Below are 18,364 nucleotides of genomic sequence, written 5' to 3' on the forward strand. Positions count from 1 at the left end.
ACATCAGAGTCTAGAACATGTTAAATTTTTCCCCCATAAGATAAAGTATAGGCAGAAAATACCTGAAATGAGAACTGGCAGCAACTCTTTCACGGTGTTCATTGAGTTCACCAGCATCACTCGGTGCTCCTGGTGCGTCAGTTCCTGCTGCCTCTCGTCAATCATCTTGGCCATTTTAGTCATTCCTGGGGCATAAGGAATAAGCAGGGTGAGTAGTGAAACAACCCAGAGTCTGGCTTTCTGAGCCTAAGTCCACTATGAATTACTATGAAAGCTCACTTATTTAAACAACAGACACTACCGCTGAACGCTAGCATTTATGTAGAGAATTTTTAAGACAGTTCTAAATTAATGCAACTTTATGTTTTTCATTAAAAATAACTTATTAAATGTAAAACTAAATGTGACATAATTTTCACGTTTGGCATAAATATATTCACAAGTATAAAAAGGTATTCAAGTGAATAAATACATATTTGTAAAAAATAAAGTCACCAGTTTGCCTGGCTACCATGGATGCAGGTTTTACCACATGTACTAGTATCTGCCCAATGTGTCCATGTAGGTAAGAATCTTATGGAGCCTGGTACTAAGAATCTAGTGACTGAAAAAAATCTAAAGAATTATAATAATGTGTTTTGTTTTCATCTTTATGTTTTACTGTACTTTCCAATTTGTCCAAAATAAGAATGTACTACTTTTATAACTAGAAATACAAATATTATAAAAATAATATTAGTGATGACAGCGTTTGAAAGCATCTGGTGTTTTGGAATCAGCCTGCTAGCACTATCTGTTGACTTCGGGTATTATTCGAAGGTGATGTGACTCTAAGCTTTGATTTTTCAAGATGTTCTCAAGATTTCTTAAATAGTTTTACAGCTTTTTAAGGGGTACCAAGGAAAATGGGAACGGTGGGGTGGAAAAGATGGGGTAGTCCCTTCTTCATCCAGAGTGGCTCCATTTTTGTCTTTTATATGTTGGGATTCTGCATAAGATTTCATTTGAAGAAATAAAACCTTTTTCCAGTACTATGAGAAAGTTAAAAGAGGACTAAAGCCATCTCCTGGTGATCTTTTCAGTGATGGTTCAGAGAAATTTTTAACTGCCATAAGCTCTCAGAATGACTGCACCGGAACCTCATGAAAATACTGCTAGTTAAAAATCATTTAACAGCCCTGGCCAGTGTGGCTCAGTTGGTTGGGTATCGTCTTGTACACCTAAAGGTTGCCAGTTTGATTCCCAGTCAGGACACATGCCCGGGTTGTGGGCTCAATCCCAGGTAAGTGCAGGAGGCAGCCCATCGATGTTTTACTCTCACATCAATGTTTCTCTCTCTTCCTCCCCTCTCCCTCTCTCTTCCTCTCTCCCTAAAATCAAATTTGAAAATCATTTAACATAAGATGCAAGAATTTTATAAGGTAGTATATGATCTTTAATACTGACAAGTTAAACATCAGATGTGTCTTGTCTTTGGTCTCATTCACACTCCAAGAACCTTCAAGTTCATGTTATATGTCTAAAACATCAAAAGCTGGTATCTGTTCATGTATTTTGAATATTCAATTCTCAGATGACTAAACAGTCATTTCAGAATGAGATTTAGCCACAGTAGCTCTTCTCTCCTTCTAGGTCTGATTACATTATGCATTCCTGGGCTAGGGCATGAATCCATAATAGTAGGCGGGCTAATGAGCAAGCTAAGAGGTCATAAAGAGCTTCAGGCCAGCTGGCAGACAGTGAAGGAAGGCTGTGTAGTGTGGAATTGAGAGGTCAGGGTTCAGGGTGGCCTTAAGCATTACAGCCGTAGAAAAGTATTTCCTACATTCTCCAGCAACATCTGCAATGTCTAGTTTAATTCATTACACAGGGCCAGGATTTGTAGAAAGCAGATTCAGCGTTCAGAGACAATGATATCTACTCAATAGAAGCGTAGCATTAGCTCCAACAACCAAGTACAGACACCTAAAAGCCTAATGCATCATTACCTATCTTCTGCCAAAAAATAGGGTGGAGTGCCTTTTCCTCTTGATCAAACATGGACAAGCCATAAAAATGTTAATATAAAAATTGAATATGACTAACCTGGTCCAAGGTTCTTTGTGTAAGTGACCAAATCTTCCATAGTTTCTACCACCTCTGCCACTGTAAGATATTCCAAAATTCCTTTGCAAACTCTAATAATTTTACGAACCTGGAAATATATTTCAGAGTAGTCAACTGAGTGAACAATTAAGTAGAAAACAACAGCAGTTCAGATGTGTAGCTATTCAATATTTTCTCATTCTAAACAATCATCAATCCTCCATTATTATCTTTGAGGCGAGGCTTCTGTCTGAAAGAGATCTACATGGGCCTCAGATTGCCTACCTCAGCCTCATCGAAGGTGAGGAGCAGGTCCGATGTGCCGGAGAGGATGCCCCTCGACCCATCAATTAGGTAATCTCGAGCAGGCACTGAGTAAGGGTCTGACTGAAGCATCTGGGATGCCTGGACAAGCTTGGTGCAAGCATTTTCAACCCTGTGGGAATGAATAGGGAGTTAGAATGAAGCAGAAGAATATCACATGCAAATAGAAAGAATATCACTGGCAAAATGAAGCAGAAGAATATCACATGTAAATACAAAGAATGTAAATGGATATAAATTCACATTTTTTCCACCTAAAAAATAGCCAAGACTATCTTATAATAGAAGTTTTTTGCTTACATATACATTAAGTGCAGCACAATCATTCATTCATTGTTCACTATACTAATTAAGCCTTGTTCTTTGATATTTCCTGGCAACAAAAAATGATGAGAAAATGTTTCAGACCTTTTACTTCAGGTTGCTGTATCTCTGTATCTCCTTTGTTTCCTTACTCCTCACCTATGCACACTGCCATTAAAAGACACTACACCAAGAACTGAAATCCTTGACAACAGTTTCAGATTTATCATCTTTAAAAAAATTTTCAAAGCACTGTGTTAAGTGAAATTTAATATTCAGAAAAGCAAAGAAATAGGAGAAAACACAAAGAAAAATTATGAGGTGATGCATACATTTCTCATTCATCTAGCTATATGGATTTGTTTGACAAATCTACTGGGCTGTTTGAAAACAGTTCTCAAAAACTATGTTGTTAATTAAAATGTCATTGCCCTAGCTGGTTTGACTCACTGGATAGAGCGTCAGCCTGTGGACTAAAGGGTCCCAGGTTTGATTCCGGTTAAGAACACATGCCAGGGTTGCGAACTTAATCCCAGTAGGGGGCATGCAGGAGGCAGCCAATCAATGATTCTCTTTCATTATTGATGCTTCTATCTCTTTCTCCCTCTCTTGCCCTCTATGAAATCAATAAAAATATATTTAAAAAATAAAATGTCATTGGCATTAATAACTGAACCAGTTTTTAATAGATTAATATTAATATAGCTTAATAATATAGATGATCTGATGAGCCAAATGTAGCATGTTTTTTTGGGGGGATGGACAGGGGTTCATTTAAGAGAAGAACCCAAAATGCATAAACCAACTATTCTACTTGACCCTCTTGTACTACTAAAATGTATTCATTCATTCACCCATCCATTCAGAGTTGAAAAGAACCTGACAGATCATCTCTTCTAATCTCACATCCAATAACCCCATTATGTTATCATTTTACAACTTAAAAAAATATGGAACAAATCTCTTAAAATTAAAATATTTAGTCAAAATTATACATTCTTATTTGAAAACATAGAAAATGTGACATGCAAATAAAAGGCCACTCACAGGGTTATCCTGAGGATCAAATGAAATCATGTAAAATTCCACAAGTATAAAAATAATAAATTAAACCAACACATGAATTTCAACTACATAAAAAGCATTGAGCTATGGACTCTATAGGTATGCATATTAAAGATACAAAAAACACTATTCTAACTCTCAAGATGCATACTTTACTAAGCTAAGTCACAAACCTTAGAGCCATGAGAGAGTACGTAATAAAGATCAGTGAATTGAGGTGGCTTTTATTTTAAATCACTCTTAGAGAGAACTGGTTGTTTACTGTTCCTCTTTCATTTTTAAATTAAAAATGTTAGTAATTTTAAAATATATAATAGGTATGTTCACATACATAACACAAACACATATATAAAAATAAAAGGGCATACAGTGAAAAATCTTCCCTTCACTATTTAATCTCCTAGACATTCTAATTCCATCTACTTGCAACCAATATTATGAGCTTTCTCTGTATTCTTCAAAAAAAGATACCTTATGCACACAGAAACAAAAATATAGGCTTCCACCTTTATTACACAAACAGTATCATACTACACAAATTCTCTGCAGTGGACATGTTCTTATAAAAATACATAAAAAGCCTCCTCATTCTTTTATACAACTACATAACTAGCCCATAATTTATTAGCCTACTGCAATGAATCACCTTGAATACATATCATTTTTAAATATATAGATCTGTAGTAGACAGTATAGAAATAGAATCACTAAGTCAAAAGTATAGACATTTTAGTTTTGACAAATGCCATATTGTCATCCACAGAAGTTATTAATTTACATTCCTACCACAGTGGATTAGAGTGCCTGTTTCCGCACAGTCTCAATAACATAGCGTGTAATAAAAACAATGTATCTTCATCAATATGCAAGACCAAAATAGAATCTCAATATAGTTTTTTTAATTTGAGGTGAAATTCACATGACACATAATTTGTCGTTTTAAAGGATACAATTAAGTGGCATTTAGTGTATTCACAATGTTGAATTACCACCACCTCTCTCTTGTGTCAAAACGCTTTCATCACCTCAGAAAAACACTCTGTGCCCATTAAGTCAGAGATTTTCAACCAATATGCTGCAGCACACTGGTGTGCCAACAAGAATTTTTAAAACTTGCAATACCTGACTATTTAGTCAGGGGCACTGACCTCTTTTCCCTTAAGTTGTCAAATTAAAGAAATGACAACAACCAACACAACTGCCATCTGGTGTGAATCAAAATTATACCTATTTTTTTGTCCGATCAGCAAAAATAAAATACATCTTTTTTGGTGTGCCACAGAGTTTTAGTAATTAATTTATGTGTGCCAAGAGATAAAAAAAAAAATAGTTTGAAAATTGCTGCATTAAGTAATGAAGATAAGAATAACAAAAACTTCTCTTTGGAAATAATGCAAGCCAGAAGAGAGTGGAGCAAAGTACTCAAAGAAAAAAGAAATCTGTCAAAATCTATACCCAAAGAAAATATATTTCAAAATTTAACGTGAAATAAAAACTTTTTCAGATATACAAAAGCTGAAAGAATTCATCACTAGCAGACTTGAACTATAAGAAATGTTAAAGGAAGTCCTTCAGGAAGAAGAAAAAGTATGCCAGATGGAAATTTGGATTTACAGAAAGAAAAAAAAAAGAGCACAAAGTGGTAATTATGTGGGTAAATAGAAAAATACTTTTTTTCCTTACTCTATAAATATCTTTAAAAGATAACTGACTGAAGCAAGAGCTTTTTAAAAAATAAAGTTTAAAAAAGTAAATTTGGTTTGGCATTCTACTTAGCCAATGAGGACTGGCTTTGACAATGATTATGGCAGATGTTTTCCATAAATTAATGAGTGAAATTTATATGAAAACATTTTTAATACATGTATATACTATACAACATGGCAAAAAATATATGTTTTGCAACTAAAGTTATGATTTAAAAATGTTTAAATGAAAACTTTAAAATATTCCAGAGAAGCATTTCAAAAGTCCTTTAAGAATAGCCAACCACTCATTAAAGACCACTAGTTGTAGAGCACTTACTTACCTGTTGCTTCAAGGTTTTTTATAGCCATTCCCTCTAACTGAAACACCTCTCTCTCCCCTCTTTTACTTGACTAACCCCTACTTGTTCTTTTAGACTCCACTTTTAAAAGCCTCTTACTTGAGGAACCGATCCTAAATCTATGAGTACCTCTCATATGTGCTCTCACGAGACATATCATACCCTCTCAGTTTAATTTTCACTATCTCCCACAAGACTATAAGTTCAGCAGGGCAAGGACCTTGTCTATCTTGTTCGTTAATGTGTTCATAGACTACAATGCCTGACACATAATAAGTGCTCAATAAATATTTAAATGAATGAGCGAATTTTCAACAATTACAGGCAATCATGAAATCACCTGGCCCAGAGAAATTAACTTTAAAAAGTAACAAACTTGATTTTATTTCCAGGTAACAGGAATCTTGATGAAATTATAGCAAACCTAAGCATCATAGAATGCAACTGTTGCACTACATCTATTTGTAAGGATCCAGTTACTGCATACGTGTTTCAAATTTGGGGAAAAACAAAAAATAAGTAGTCATCATAGAGAAAGGAAACAACAAAGAAAGATGAAAGCTTTGCGGGAATCAATTTGATTCTCCTCTAATAGTTCCCTTGTATGGTAAAATGATAGGGCCAAAACAGACACTGCACCATTTTTTTCCTATAATAAGACATCTGATCTGTACATTAAAATTTAATGGCATTCATAAAAGCCAAACAAATCCCACCATGACTAACCAGTAGTCAGAAACAGGAAGGAGTCTGTGTTGTCTGTGGAAAATGAGATTTTATATAAACACTAAAGCTGTCTCGCTTCTTAAAGTGATATTCTACTTTTTAACACAAATCCGAATTTTTTAAATCATTTTAGAGACTGACAGCAGGGCTAAGATCTGTTTCCTAAATAACTATATATCTTGACTATATATTAATAACAGTGATACTTTAAATCCATCAACTAACAGGTTAAGGCTTCCCTCTGCCTTTGAGTCTTCAACCTAAATTAATAGAAAATTCTTATGGTTTAGAGAATCAAAGACAGCCTCATGGGACCTGAAATATGTTCACTCATTTAATCCATTCTTCCAAGAATTACCACATGATATAACTTGATACAGTTTAAGAGATGTAAAGATTCCAAATTCAGTTTCATTTGACTTCAATGATCCCTAATCAAAAAACAACCTTATACTGAATTTTTTTATTTAAGAAAAATAAGGGGGAAACAAATCCAGAGATGATAAAGATTGATTGCCACAAGTCATTTTATTTTAAAAGGAGACCGTCAGAAGAAGTAGCCAGGTCTTTTTTTTTTTTTTTTTTTTTTTTTTAATATATTTGTACTGATTTCAGAGAGGAAGAGAGAGAAACATCAATGATGAGAGAGAATCATTGATCGGCCACCTCCTGCACGCCCCACACTGGGGATCGAGCCTGCAACCTGGGCATATGGCCTGACCAGGAATCCAACTGTGACTTCCTGGTTTGTAGGTCAGTGCTCAACCACTGAGCCACGCCAGCCAGGCCGCCACAAGTCATTTTTAAACATTCTTCTAGACTGCATCCAGAAATACTAGTAAGTTGCTAATTTTAAATTCATTTAGCTTAATCCTTTCATATATTTGTTCATCTGACATATTGAGCACATAACCTTGTTGAGACTTCCCTTCCCATCTGGGCAGGGTCTCTCAGAGATCAAGAGAAGCCCAGACCACTTACATGTTTGCAAAGCCCATCATATTTAAAAATGAACTGCCGAGGAGAGAAACCAAGATGGCGGCAAAGGTAAACATCTAAACTGCCACCTCGCACAACAATTTCAAAACTACAACTAAAAGACAGAACGTCTATCACCCAGAACCACAGGAAAGCTGGCTGAGTGGAAGTTTTACAACTAGAAAGAAAGAGAAAGGAGCACAAACGCTGAAAAGCTGAGGTACGGAGGCACGCGAATCGGGCTGGTGTCAGGTGACTGGGCGCGCGACTTTTTTTCAACCCGAAGGGAGACAAGCTCCCGATCACTCTAAAAGCCAGTTTCTGGGGACACCCGGGGGACCCAGACGCCTACGGGGACTGTCGGCCATCAGGTCGGAAAGTGAGGGTGACTTTTTTGCAGAGGTGCGCCCAGCAATCATTGTTTACTGCGCTGGAGCGCGGGACGCGGGGACTTGGAAACGCAGAAAGGCAGAGAAGGCTGGCTGGCAGCCATCACTGTTTGCCACGCCCTAGCCTAGTGACGCCCTGAGACCCCGCCCCGCTCAATCTACAAACCCGCCCAGGCTCCACATAGCAGCTTTTGCATATAAATGGCCTGCCCTGTGGCAGCTTAACCAAATAAACTGCAGCTCCAGTCAGACTGCTCCAAAACCACCAAATCCCAAGCAAAGAGGAGAAAACTGTAGTTCTTGCTATAGCTCCTGCTGGGTGGGCTCAGACAGTAGCTGACCTGCACCCCATTGGAGATCCAGAAACTAGTGTATCTAGTCGTCTGTGTGAGACAACACCAGATTTCAACTACTCTCATAAGGGACACATTCAAGAGGCAGACTCAGTGAGCACCAAAGCCCTACTGGAACAAGTCCTGCCCCATAAACGTGTCTCCAGCACAGCAATTCTTCCATTATAGACACAGTGGGTCCTCACAGCCAATTGGCCTGGAGGTCAATTCCTCCCAGTGACACCAACAACAATCAAGACTTAACTACAACAAGGCTGTACACACAGTCAACAAAGGGGCGCACCAAGAGCGTCCACCTCAGGTAACTGCTGGGAGGCTGACCCATTGAACCATATAGGACACCTAGCACACAAAGCCACCCTACCAACTCAGGGAAGCAGCGAAAATGAGGAGACAAGGAAACAGATCACAAACGAAAGAAATGGAGGAGAACAAATGACTGGACATAGAGTTCAAAACCACGGTTATAAGGTTTTCCAAGAATTTCCTAGAAAAGGCCGATAAATTTAATGAGACCCTCAAGGATATGAAAAAGGACCAACTAGAAATTAAACATACACTGATTGAAATAAAAAATATTATACAGAGACCCAACAGCAGACTAGAAGAACGCAAGAATCAAGCCAAAGATTTGGAATACAAAGAGGCAAAGGACACTCCTCCGGAGAAGCAAGAAGAGAAGAGAATCCAGAAAGTTGAAGATAGTGTAAGAAGCCTCTGGGACAACTTCAAGCGTACCAACATCAGAATTATGGGGGTGCCAGAAGAGAGAGAGCAAGACACTGAAAACCTATTTGAAGAAATAATGACCGAAAACTTCCCCCACCTGGTGAAAGAAATAGACTTACAAGTCCAGGAAGCGCACAGAACCCCAAACAAGAGGAATCCAAAGAGGACCACACCAAGACACATCATAATTAAAATGCCATGGGCAAAAGACAAAGAGAGAATCTTACAAGCAGGAAGAGAAAAACAGTTAGTTACCTACAAGGGAGCACCCATACGATTGTCAGCTGATTTCTCAACAGAAACTATGCAGGCCAGATGGGAGTGGCAAGAAATATTCAAAGTGATGAATAGCAAGAACCTACAACCAAGATTACTCTACCCAGCAAAGTTATCATTCAGAATTGAAGGGCAGATAAAGAGCTTCACAGATAAGAAAAAGCTAAAAGAGTTCATCACCATCAAACCAGTATTATATGAAATGCTGAAAGGTATTCTTTAAAAAGAGGGGAAAAAAGAAAAAAGTAAAGATAAAAATTATGAGCAACAAATACCTATCTATCAACAGGTGAATCTAAAAGTCAAGCGAATTAAAAATTTGAGGAACAGAATAAACTGGTAAATATAATAGAATCAGGGGCATAGAATGGGAGTGGATTGATAATTCTCAGGGGGAAAGGGGTGTCTGTGTGTTGCTCAATGGTTGAGCATCAACCCATGAACCAGGAGGTCATGGTTTAATTACCAGTCAGGGCACATGCCCAGGATGTGGGCTCACTCCCTAGTAGGGGGAGTGCAGGAGGCAGCCGATCAATGATTCTCCCTCATCATTGATGTTTCTATCTCTCTTTCCTTTCCCTTCATCTCTCTGAAATCAATAAAAACATATCTTTAAAAAAATGAAGTGCCAAAACAGGGTCATAAATATGGTGTGTATAAGTGTTTACATTTAATCATTTTAATTGCATAATATAAACATCTTCTTTCAAGACACTCTTTTTCTCTATGACTTTATTAAAGTCCAGGCCCTACCTAAATATTATGCCTGAGAGAGGCCAGGGGATGAGGGGAAGGGCAGGCCTTCAAACCTGCCCTTTATTTAGAATCTACCATCCCATATTTAGAATCTACCATCAGCCAAAGGTCTGATAAGTGAAAATGACTCCTGAGGCCTCAAAAATTCCCCCTTCACTAAGTATTTAAGTATTTAAATTGTTAACCTGAGGAATGAGCTCCAGTGAAATTTCCGACATCAGCAACTGCTTTCCAGTTTCCCTCTAACAGAAGTCCTGCCTCCATGGGAAGTACCGGAACACAGAGTGCAATCCATCCTCAGATCTTATTGTGTTTATACATGGGATTAAAAAATAATAAAAACAATATATGTGAAGATGTCAAAAGACTAGAGAGATATGTACAAATAAAGTGGGTTTTTTTTATACACTTGCCTTTTGGCACAAATTTTACTTTAAAATAGCAAAAGTAAATTCACCCTGTGGGATCCCAGCACTGGTCAATGTGCTTTGCTCCTGATGTTGCCATTTTGAAAAAGGTCAAGGATCCTCAGCCATTAGTCATTCTATGAAACCTGAGCGAAGGCCACAGCAGTGACAGTCTTTAGGAGGGAGTCAGGAACACAGAGTACAATGACCCACTTTAATCTAGTTCAAGTAGAAAGTGCAAAGCACCAACTCCATGTGTACACTGTGATAACACCAAAACGCGCTGTTCCAACTGCATGTTCCTAGATTTAAGATCCTACAGGCCTCATCCACAAATAATTTCTTACCCTGTCCTAACTTGGTGATACTATAGGACTCTGCTTCTTCAAACCCCAAATTAAAAACCACAATGACTCATACTGAAAACAGTCAAAACCCTTTAAGGACAATGCTAGGACATGTCCATTTGAGATCACAAACCTAAAACAAACACAAACAATACAGGCTCACTAAATGCTTTATTTCAGGTGACATTAGAAGATTATGCAGCCAGTGAAACAAAACAAGATTCCGCCAGAGCCAAGAGTTAACTAAAGGTAATAGCATGCTGGGAAGGAGAGAGTTTAAAGTGTCACTGCTGCCCAAAGCTATAGGCTCCTCAAGTCTCAGTAGGCAGCTTATTTGAAAGGTAGAGTATGAGTCACGATCTTTGAATCCTTCAAATCCTTAATAACTAGTCCTAGTCTTTGTTCCTACTTCCTTCAGCTCCTGTTCAAATCTGGCATCTGTGAAGGAAGAAGGTTCAATCAAGAACTCTGCTACCTACACGTCCATTGGCAACTATAGTCTTCCCTTCACCTCATGCTAGGATTATTATAGCAGGAGCAGAGGAGCGTATAAGCAAGCATGTTTTACAGATGCCAGTACTTTTCAAATGTATGTTGATGCTGCTGTGCTTAATAAAAATAAAAATTTATTTTAAAACATTACAAATTCATTGTATCTTTTGTTCTTAAACATTCTTAATCAACTAATAAAAAACTCACTATTATTATTATTATTTGAAGGTCTTTATAAAAATTGCTGAAAAAAATTGACAATCACTGTTCTACAACAGAATGTAATGAATGAGTTAGAGGTGTAAATACCTAAACACAAAATGAAGTGAAATGAGAGAATATTTTTGCTTACAAAGGATATTTTGCTTATAAAGAAAAACCACATCCAAAAACTAGGATGTGGATTAAAAAAAAAAAATCTGGAGATACAAGTAAGCTAACATCAATCAACAGTCAGTCATTCTAAAAAAAGAATAATAAACAACAAAATAATTAACACAATTTAGGATCCAGGAAAATCACAAACTTAAAACCACTTAATAATATTGCTTTGAAATATGTTTAAAACGGAAAATTACATGAAAAAATTACAAATCTACAATTATTATAGACTTCAATATATATCAATCATAAACTAAGAGTTCAAACAGACAAAATGGTAAGTCTATAAAATCTTGATAAGTAATATTTATATGTTGACCTAATTGATATTAAAAGAACCCTAAACCCAAAAGCAAAAGAGAATTCACGTTCTTTTCAAGCACATATAGAACACTTATCACAATGGACCACTTATTATGTTGCAAAATAATTTCCAAGAGTTGCTCTTATGCCAACTATTGCCTTTTGAACACAATGCAATTAAATTAGAAGTATAACAATAAAAAGATAGTAAAAAAGAATTTTGAAATCTTTATAACACACTCCTAAATAATGCATATGGTTAAAGAGGAATTTGCAATCAAAATTAAAAAATATTTAGGGCTGAACAACTATTAAATTACTTATAGCTGTTTCCAAACATGTAGGATTCAGAGCAAAATTAAGACCCTAAAATATATGTTTTTTAAAAATATATTTTTATTGATTTCAGAGAGGAAGGGAGAGGGAGAGAGAGAGATACAAACATCAATGATGAGAGAGAATCATTGATCGGCTGCCTCCTGCATGCCCCCAACTGGGGACCAAGCCCGCCACTTGGGCATGTAACCTTGACCGGAATCAAACCTGGGACCCTTCAATCCACAGGCCAATGCTCTATCCACTGAGCCAAACCAGCTAGGGCTAAAATGCATTTATTTTAAAACAAGAAAGACTGAACATAAAGCTTGAAATATGGAAATATCCTATATAATAAAAGGCCAATATGCAAATTGACCAAACAGCAGAACAACTGGTCACCAGGCCGCGCACTGACCACCAGGGGGCAGACGCTCAATGCAGGAGCTGCCCCCTGGTGGTGAGTGAACTCCCACAGGGGGAGCGCTGCTCAGCCAGAAGCCGGGCTCATGGCTGGTGAGCGCAGCGGCTGTGGCGGGAGCCTCTCCTGCCTCCACGGCAGTGCTAAGGATGTCCGACTGATGGCTTAGGCCCACTCAGTTGGACATCCCCCAAGGGCTCCCGGACTGCGCGAGGGTGCAGGCTGGGCTGAGGGACTCCTCCACCCCCGAAGAGCCCAAATTTCTAGTCAAGTAATAATCTTAGTCAAGGCCTCTAGTCAAGTAATAATCTTAAGAAACTAATAAATATGAGAGAAAGATTTAATAAAATAGACCTTTGGTAGAAAGTAATAAAACATAAATCTCTAAAAGAGTAATAATAAGAAAAAAGGCAGGAATAAATAACACTGAAGCAAAAGGATAAATAGAATGGATAACTTTCTAGAAAAGTATAAAAGTTGACTCAAAATTCATTTAAAATCTTTATATTAGATGATTAAAGGAAACTGAATCAAATTCCTTCCTCCAAAAGACACCAGACCTAGAGAGTTTAGATACAAGTGTTCCAAACTTATAAGAACAGATAATCTTTATCTTATATAAACTGTTTCAAAATACCTTATTTTATGAGGCCAAAATAACCTTGATACCAAAACTGAGTAAGAACAGAACAAAAGAAAATTATTGAGCAAGATCCCTCATGAACAAAGAAGCAAAATCCTTTTAAAAATTAGCATATTGGATTTAGCACTGTAGTTTTATTTTAAATCACAACCAAGTAGGGTTTACCCTAGAAATTCAAAGATCAGAAAAATCTATATTCATGAAGTAGATCAGGGATGATCTTACAGAGTAAGATGGATAAAAACTGCATGAGCAGCTCAATAGATACAGAAAGAGCAGTAAATAAAAATAAACAATTCTGTTTGTTGTGTTTTTTTTTTAAAAAAAAAAAAAAGGTCTTACCATAGGAGACAATAAATTAGGGAAAATTTTTCTGAGAAAATCTTTATAAAGAAACTGAGTTTATATGAAGAAAATGATTGAGAAAAAAAGACTGCAAAGCTAAGGAAGGAATCTAATAATCACACACAAAAAATTTTTCAGATACTTTAGTACATTATCTCACTCATTTAAGCCTCACAATAACTATCCTATATAATAACAGGCTAATATGCAAATTGACCAAACGGGGGAATGACTGGTCTCTATGAGCACACTGACCACCAGGGGGAAGATGTGCAACACAGTAGCTGCCCCCTGGTGGTCAGTGCACTCCCACAGGGGGAGCACCGCTCAGCCAGAAGCCCAGAAGCTGGGCTGGAGAGCACAGCGGCTGTGGCAGGAGCCTCTCCCGCCTCCACAGCAATGCTAAGCAGTCAGTCAGACATCCCCCAAGGGCTCCCAGATTGCAAAAGGGCACAGGCTGGGTTGAGGGATCCCCCCACCCCCCAAGTGCACGAATTTCATGCACCAGGCCTCTGGTTATGTTATAAGAAGAGATTCTCATAATAAAGGGTGAAAAAAAGTCTTAGCAACTGGAATGAGCCCCAACCTGGGAGTCAGATAGTTCAGGGTTTGAATCCTACATCTGTCATTTATGTACTGCGTAACTTTTAACAAATTACTAAGCTTCTCTGAGTCTTAGCTTCCTCATCTCCAAGATAAAGTAGATAAAATAACACAATGCAAAATACCCACCTCATAAAAAGTATCCAAGAAATTGAGCTAATTTTACAAGTTTTGGTTTTGTTTGTTTGTTGCTTCTACAAAGGAAAGAACAATAAAGATTTTCAATAGATGTGAAATAAATTTAAATCTTGATAACTTCTTAATTTGGGACTGGACCTATGTCAAGGTAATAATTAAAGAAATACTTATGGTTTAATTTTAGTGTCTCTTCATTTTTGCAGGGTAAAGTTGGGGCAGCAATGACCTCAATCTAGATATGCAAATAGACTGAACAGCAGAACAACCAAACAACTGAACAACCTGTTGCTATGATGTGCGCTGACCACCAGGAGACGCGCATGGAACATGGCGGGCATCAGCAGCAAGCAGCAGAGCACAGAACATGGCGGGCGTCGGCCATGGCAGGATGGTGGAGCAGGTGAGCTGGTCGCTGTCATCGGGGTGAGCCTCTGGTGATTACTGAAAATTTTTTTCTCCCATGCACTGCAGTCCCGCCCAGCGCTTGCACCCGCTGCCGGCACCAGAGCTACCGCTTGCACCTGCTGCCGGCCCCGATCACTTGGCGCCATCAGAGGGTGCAAGCAGCGGCTGCCGGCCCTGATCGCCCCTCAGGGCTTCTCCAGCTCCCCCTGCTCTTGAGGGGTGATCAGGGCCGGCAGCCGCCTCTCACACCTACTGCTGGCGATGGCCCCGCTCACACCCGTTGCCGGCGCCAGAGCCGCCACTTGCACTCACTGCTGGCACTGGCCCCACTCGCACCCACAGCCAGCACCAGAGCCGCTGCTCACACCTGCTGCCGGCACCCGGCGCCAGTCCTGATCCCTGCTCCTGAGGGGCGATCGGGGAAGCAGCCACCACTCACACCTGCTGATGGAGCCGGCCCCAATGACTCCGCGCCATCAGCAGGTGCGAGCAGGGCCTGTGCCGCCAGTGCGTGGGAGCGGTGGCAGCAGGAGCGGGGCTGCCGGCAGACAGGGGACCAGGGGCCATGGCAGGAGGGGCGGGGCGGGCACACGGAGGATGGGCCAAGATCAGCCCCTGCGCCCTTCGCAGCCTCGTGGCCCCACAGTTCCTTTCAAGGTGCACGAATTTGTGCACTGGGCCCCTAGTTCATCTATAAAATAAACAGTTGGGTTAAATAGTCTCTATAATCCCTTTTCACTTTAAAATGTTATGACTTTGGCCTGGATGGTATGGCTCAGCAGTTGAGCATCGACCTATGGACCAGGAGGTTATGGTTCGATTTCCGGTCAAGGCACATGCCTGGGCTCAATCATTCCCAGTAGGGCTGTGCAGGAGATTCTCTCTCATCATTGATGTTACTATCTCTCTCTCCTTCTCCCTTCCTCTCTGAAATCAATAAAAATACATTTTTTTCAAAAAAGAAAAACCCCATCATTTAAAAAAATAAAATATGACTTTGGGCCCCAGCCAGGTAGCTTAGTTGGTCAGAGCATTGTCCTAATACGCCAAGATTGTGGGTTCAATCCCCAGTCCGGGCACATACGAGCAACCAATGAATGCATAAATGAGTGGAACAACACATCAATGTTCCTCTTGCTCTCTCTCTCTCTCTCAAATCAAGATATTTTTTAATTTTTAATGTTATGATTTTAACTTCTTTACAGCTTAAGAGTTGCAAGACACTGCAGTACATCACTAAGTATATCTGTAATATTCCTTCTTTGGAAATACTTAGGGAAAGTATAAATGGTTATCCTCTAGGTATAAAGTTAGTACTGCCTGCAGAGAGAGGGGTGGTCTACAGAACTTCTTAAAAGGTCAGACTGTGGAAAGAACATGGACTTGGAAGCCAGGGGACCACCAATAAGAAACATGTCCTGCCACTTACAAGCTGAGCAACTTTGGGTGAGTTAAAGTTTGTCAAATCTCAGTTTTCTTATCTGTAAAATGTAACATATTAATACCTTTAAGTTGGTGTTCTCAGAATAGCATGCAAAAATGAAAATATATAAATACCTGGCCCACTGATATTTACTCAATAAATGTGCGTTTTCTTGCCCCTTGAGTTCCTTTCTATTTTGTTGTTGTTGTTGCTGTTGCTGTTGTTGACAGTATTACAGATGTTCCCCCTCTCCCTCCTCTTTGCCCTCTCCCCTAGGGTCCTTTTAATCATGTGATTTTGATTACTCTGTAGATATAAAGTATTACATATTTAAAATTTTATCCGTTTATTTCTTAATCATGAAGGGTATACAAAGTAAACTAAGGATTAAATTTCTGCCAACCTGTTCTGCAGGTTAATAAAATGACTCAGAGCTCATCATACAGAAGAGTCAAACTTAACAAATCATTTTTGTTTGAGAAAGTCTGTGAAAAACAGTAGTACCCAAGTATGTTTAATGTGGCAAGTTCAAGCTTAACTAAAGTTTTGAGTGCTTCCTCTTTGTCACAAATGCAGCAAGTCAGCTGGCAGATTTGAATGATTGTCTCACAGGAACTTATTTATCTATGTTAAGAGACAAAGTTCTCGCCTTAACCGGTTTGGCTCAGTGGTTAGAGAGCGTCGGCCTGTGGACTCAAGGGTCCCAGGTTCGATTCCGGTCAAGGGCATGTACCTTGGTTGCGGGCACATCCCCAGTAAGGGGTGTGCAGGAGGCAGCTGATGGATATTTCTCTCTCATCAATGTTTCTAACTCTCTCTCCCTCTCCCTTCCTCTCTATAAAAATCAATAAAATATATATATTTTTTAAAAGAGACAAAGTTCTCTTAAGATAGCCAATGAAAAGGACCACACCAAAAAAACTCATGTTCAACAAACAAAAACATTAGAATCACAAATTAGGCCCAGACAAGCAAAGTGCATTGAGGGGTATGATCTAAGAATTAATTCTAAAAAAAGATATTCTGGACACTTTCACAGAGAAAAGTGTCTAAAAATACAAATGTCATCACAAATTATTTTGAGCATTAAAGATCATAAGCAAAGAAAAAGCTAAATATAAAGTCCGGTGCTCTAAAAATGCACTACTAGTTTCAGTCAAAAGAGATCTAAATTAAATATAATCACGTTTTAAACTTTTACAAATTTCTTTTTTGTACATGAATATCAGTCAAGGTAAAATCAGACAAATATATGCTGTAACTGTGCTTAACTAATAAAGTTTAAGGGTTAAAACAAGGTAATTTCCTAGAAAATATGATTAATGAGAATCATGTAGCTTGCCAATAGTACATACTTCTTTTCACAGAGTATTTTAAGAACATTCTTTTATTCAATAGGCCTAGACATTACAATATTTTTCAAAAATAGTCCAAGTGGCGAATCAATCAAAGTTCTGATGGCTTCAAGCAGACTGTTCAGAGCAGCACCGAGGCACAGTTCTAAATGAAACTGTCATTTGCCTGCCAACATACAAAGAGCATTATGCCCTTTTTGAAAAGTTCATACCACAAAACTACCTCGCAAGTGACACCTTTTCATATGTTCAGATACTGCACACCCTTGGATGAGGTCCAAGAATTGCCTTCCTTATCCATTTCTGCAGAAATAACAAAATTCCACTGTATACTGCAACAGCAATTTTTCCAAGGCAAATAGTCTGCATAAACATTTTTTATCTGTAAGGAATCAATTTGACGCAAATCCACACTGACAGAAAATGAATCTGGTTGTTTTGACCTACGGCCTCCTCTCCTTCACCATCACCATTTTCACTTTGTCATTCTACTGCTCAATAACTGCAAAGCGCCCTTGGCTGGAGTTGCTCAGTGGTCAGAGTGTTGGCCTGCACATATAAGGGTCTTGGGTTCCTTCTGGTTAAGAGCACCTACCTGGGTGGCAGGCTCCCTGGTCGGGGCATGTATAAGAGGCAACCAATCGATGTGTCTCTCTCACATCTGTTTTTTTCTCTCTCCCTCTTTCTCTTCCACTCTCTCTAAAAAAACCAATGGAAAAATATCCTCAGGTGAGGTTTAACAACAACAACAAAAC

The 18,364-nt window shown here is 38.6% G+C and overlaps 1 protein-coding gene across 2 annotated transcripts in view; it reads right to left on the reverse strand.

The window, feature by feature from the left end:
* The window catches only part of VCL (vinculin), a 112,962-nt gene that overhangs the window by 42,863 nt on the left and 51,735 nt on the right, over positions 1-18,364 (reverse strand). For both annotated transcript variants that reach the window (XM_079794323.1, XM_079794322.1), the window contains exons 3-5: positions 2,371-2,521; positions 2,086-2,194; positions 63-185 (exon numbers count right to left, since the gene is read on the reverse strand). In XM_079794323.1, the coding sequence (XP_079650449.1) occupies positions 63-185; positions 2,086-2,194; positions 2,371-2,521 (383 nt within the window). The remainder of the gene's footprint in view (positions 1-62; positions 186-2,085; positions 2,195-2,370; positions 2,522-18,364) is intronic.

This window comes from Cnephaeus nilssonii (assembly GCF_951640355.1).
Source record: "Cnephaeus nilssonii genome assembly, chromosome: 16".
In the NCBI taxonomy this organism is placed as follows: Eukaryota; Metazoa; Chordata; class Mammalia; order Chiroptera; family Vespertilionidae; genus Cnephaeus; species Cnephaeus nilssonii.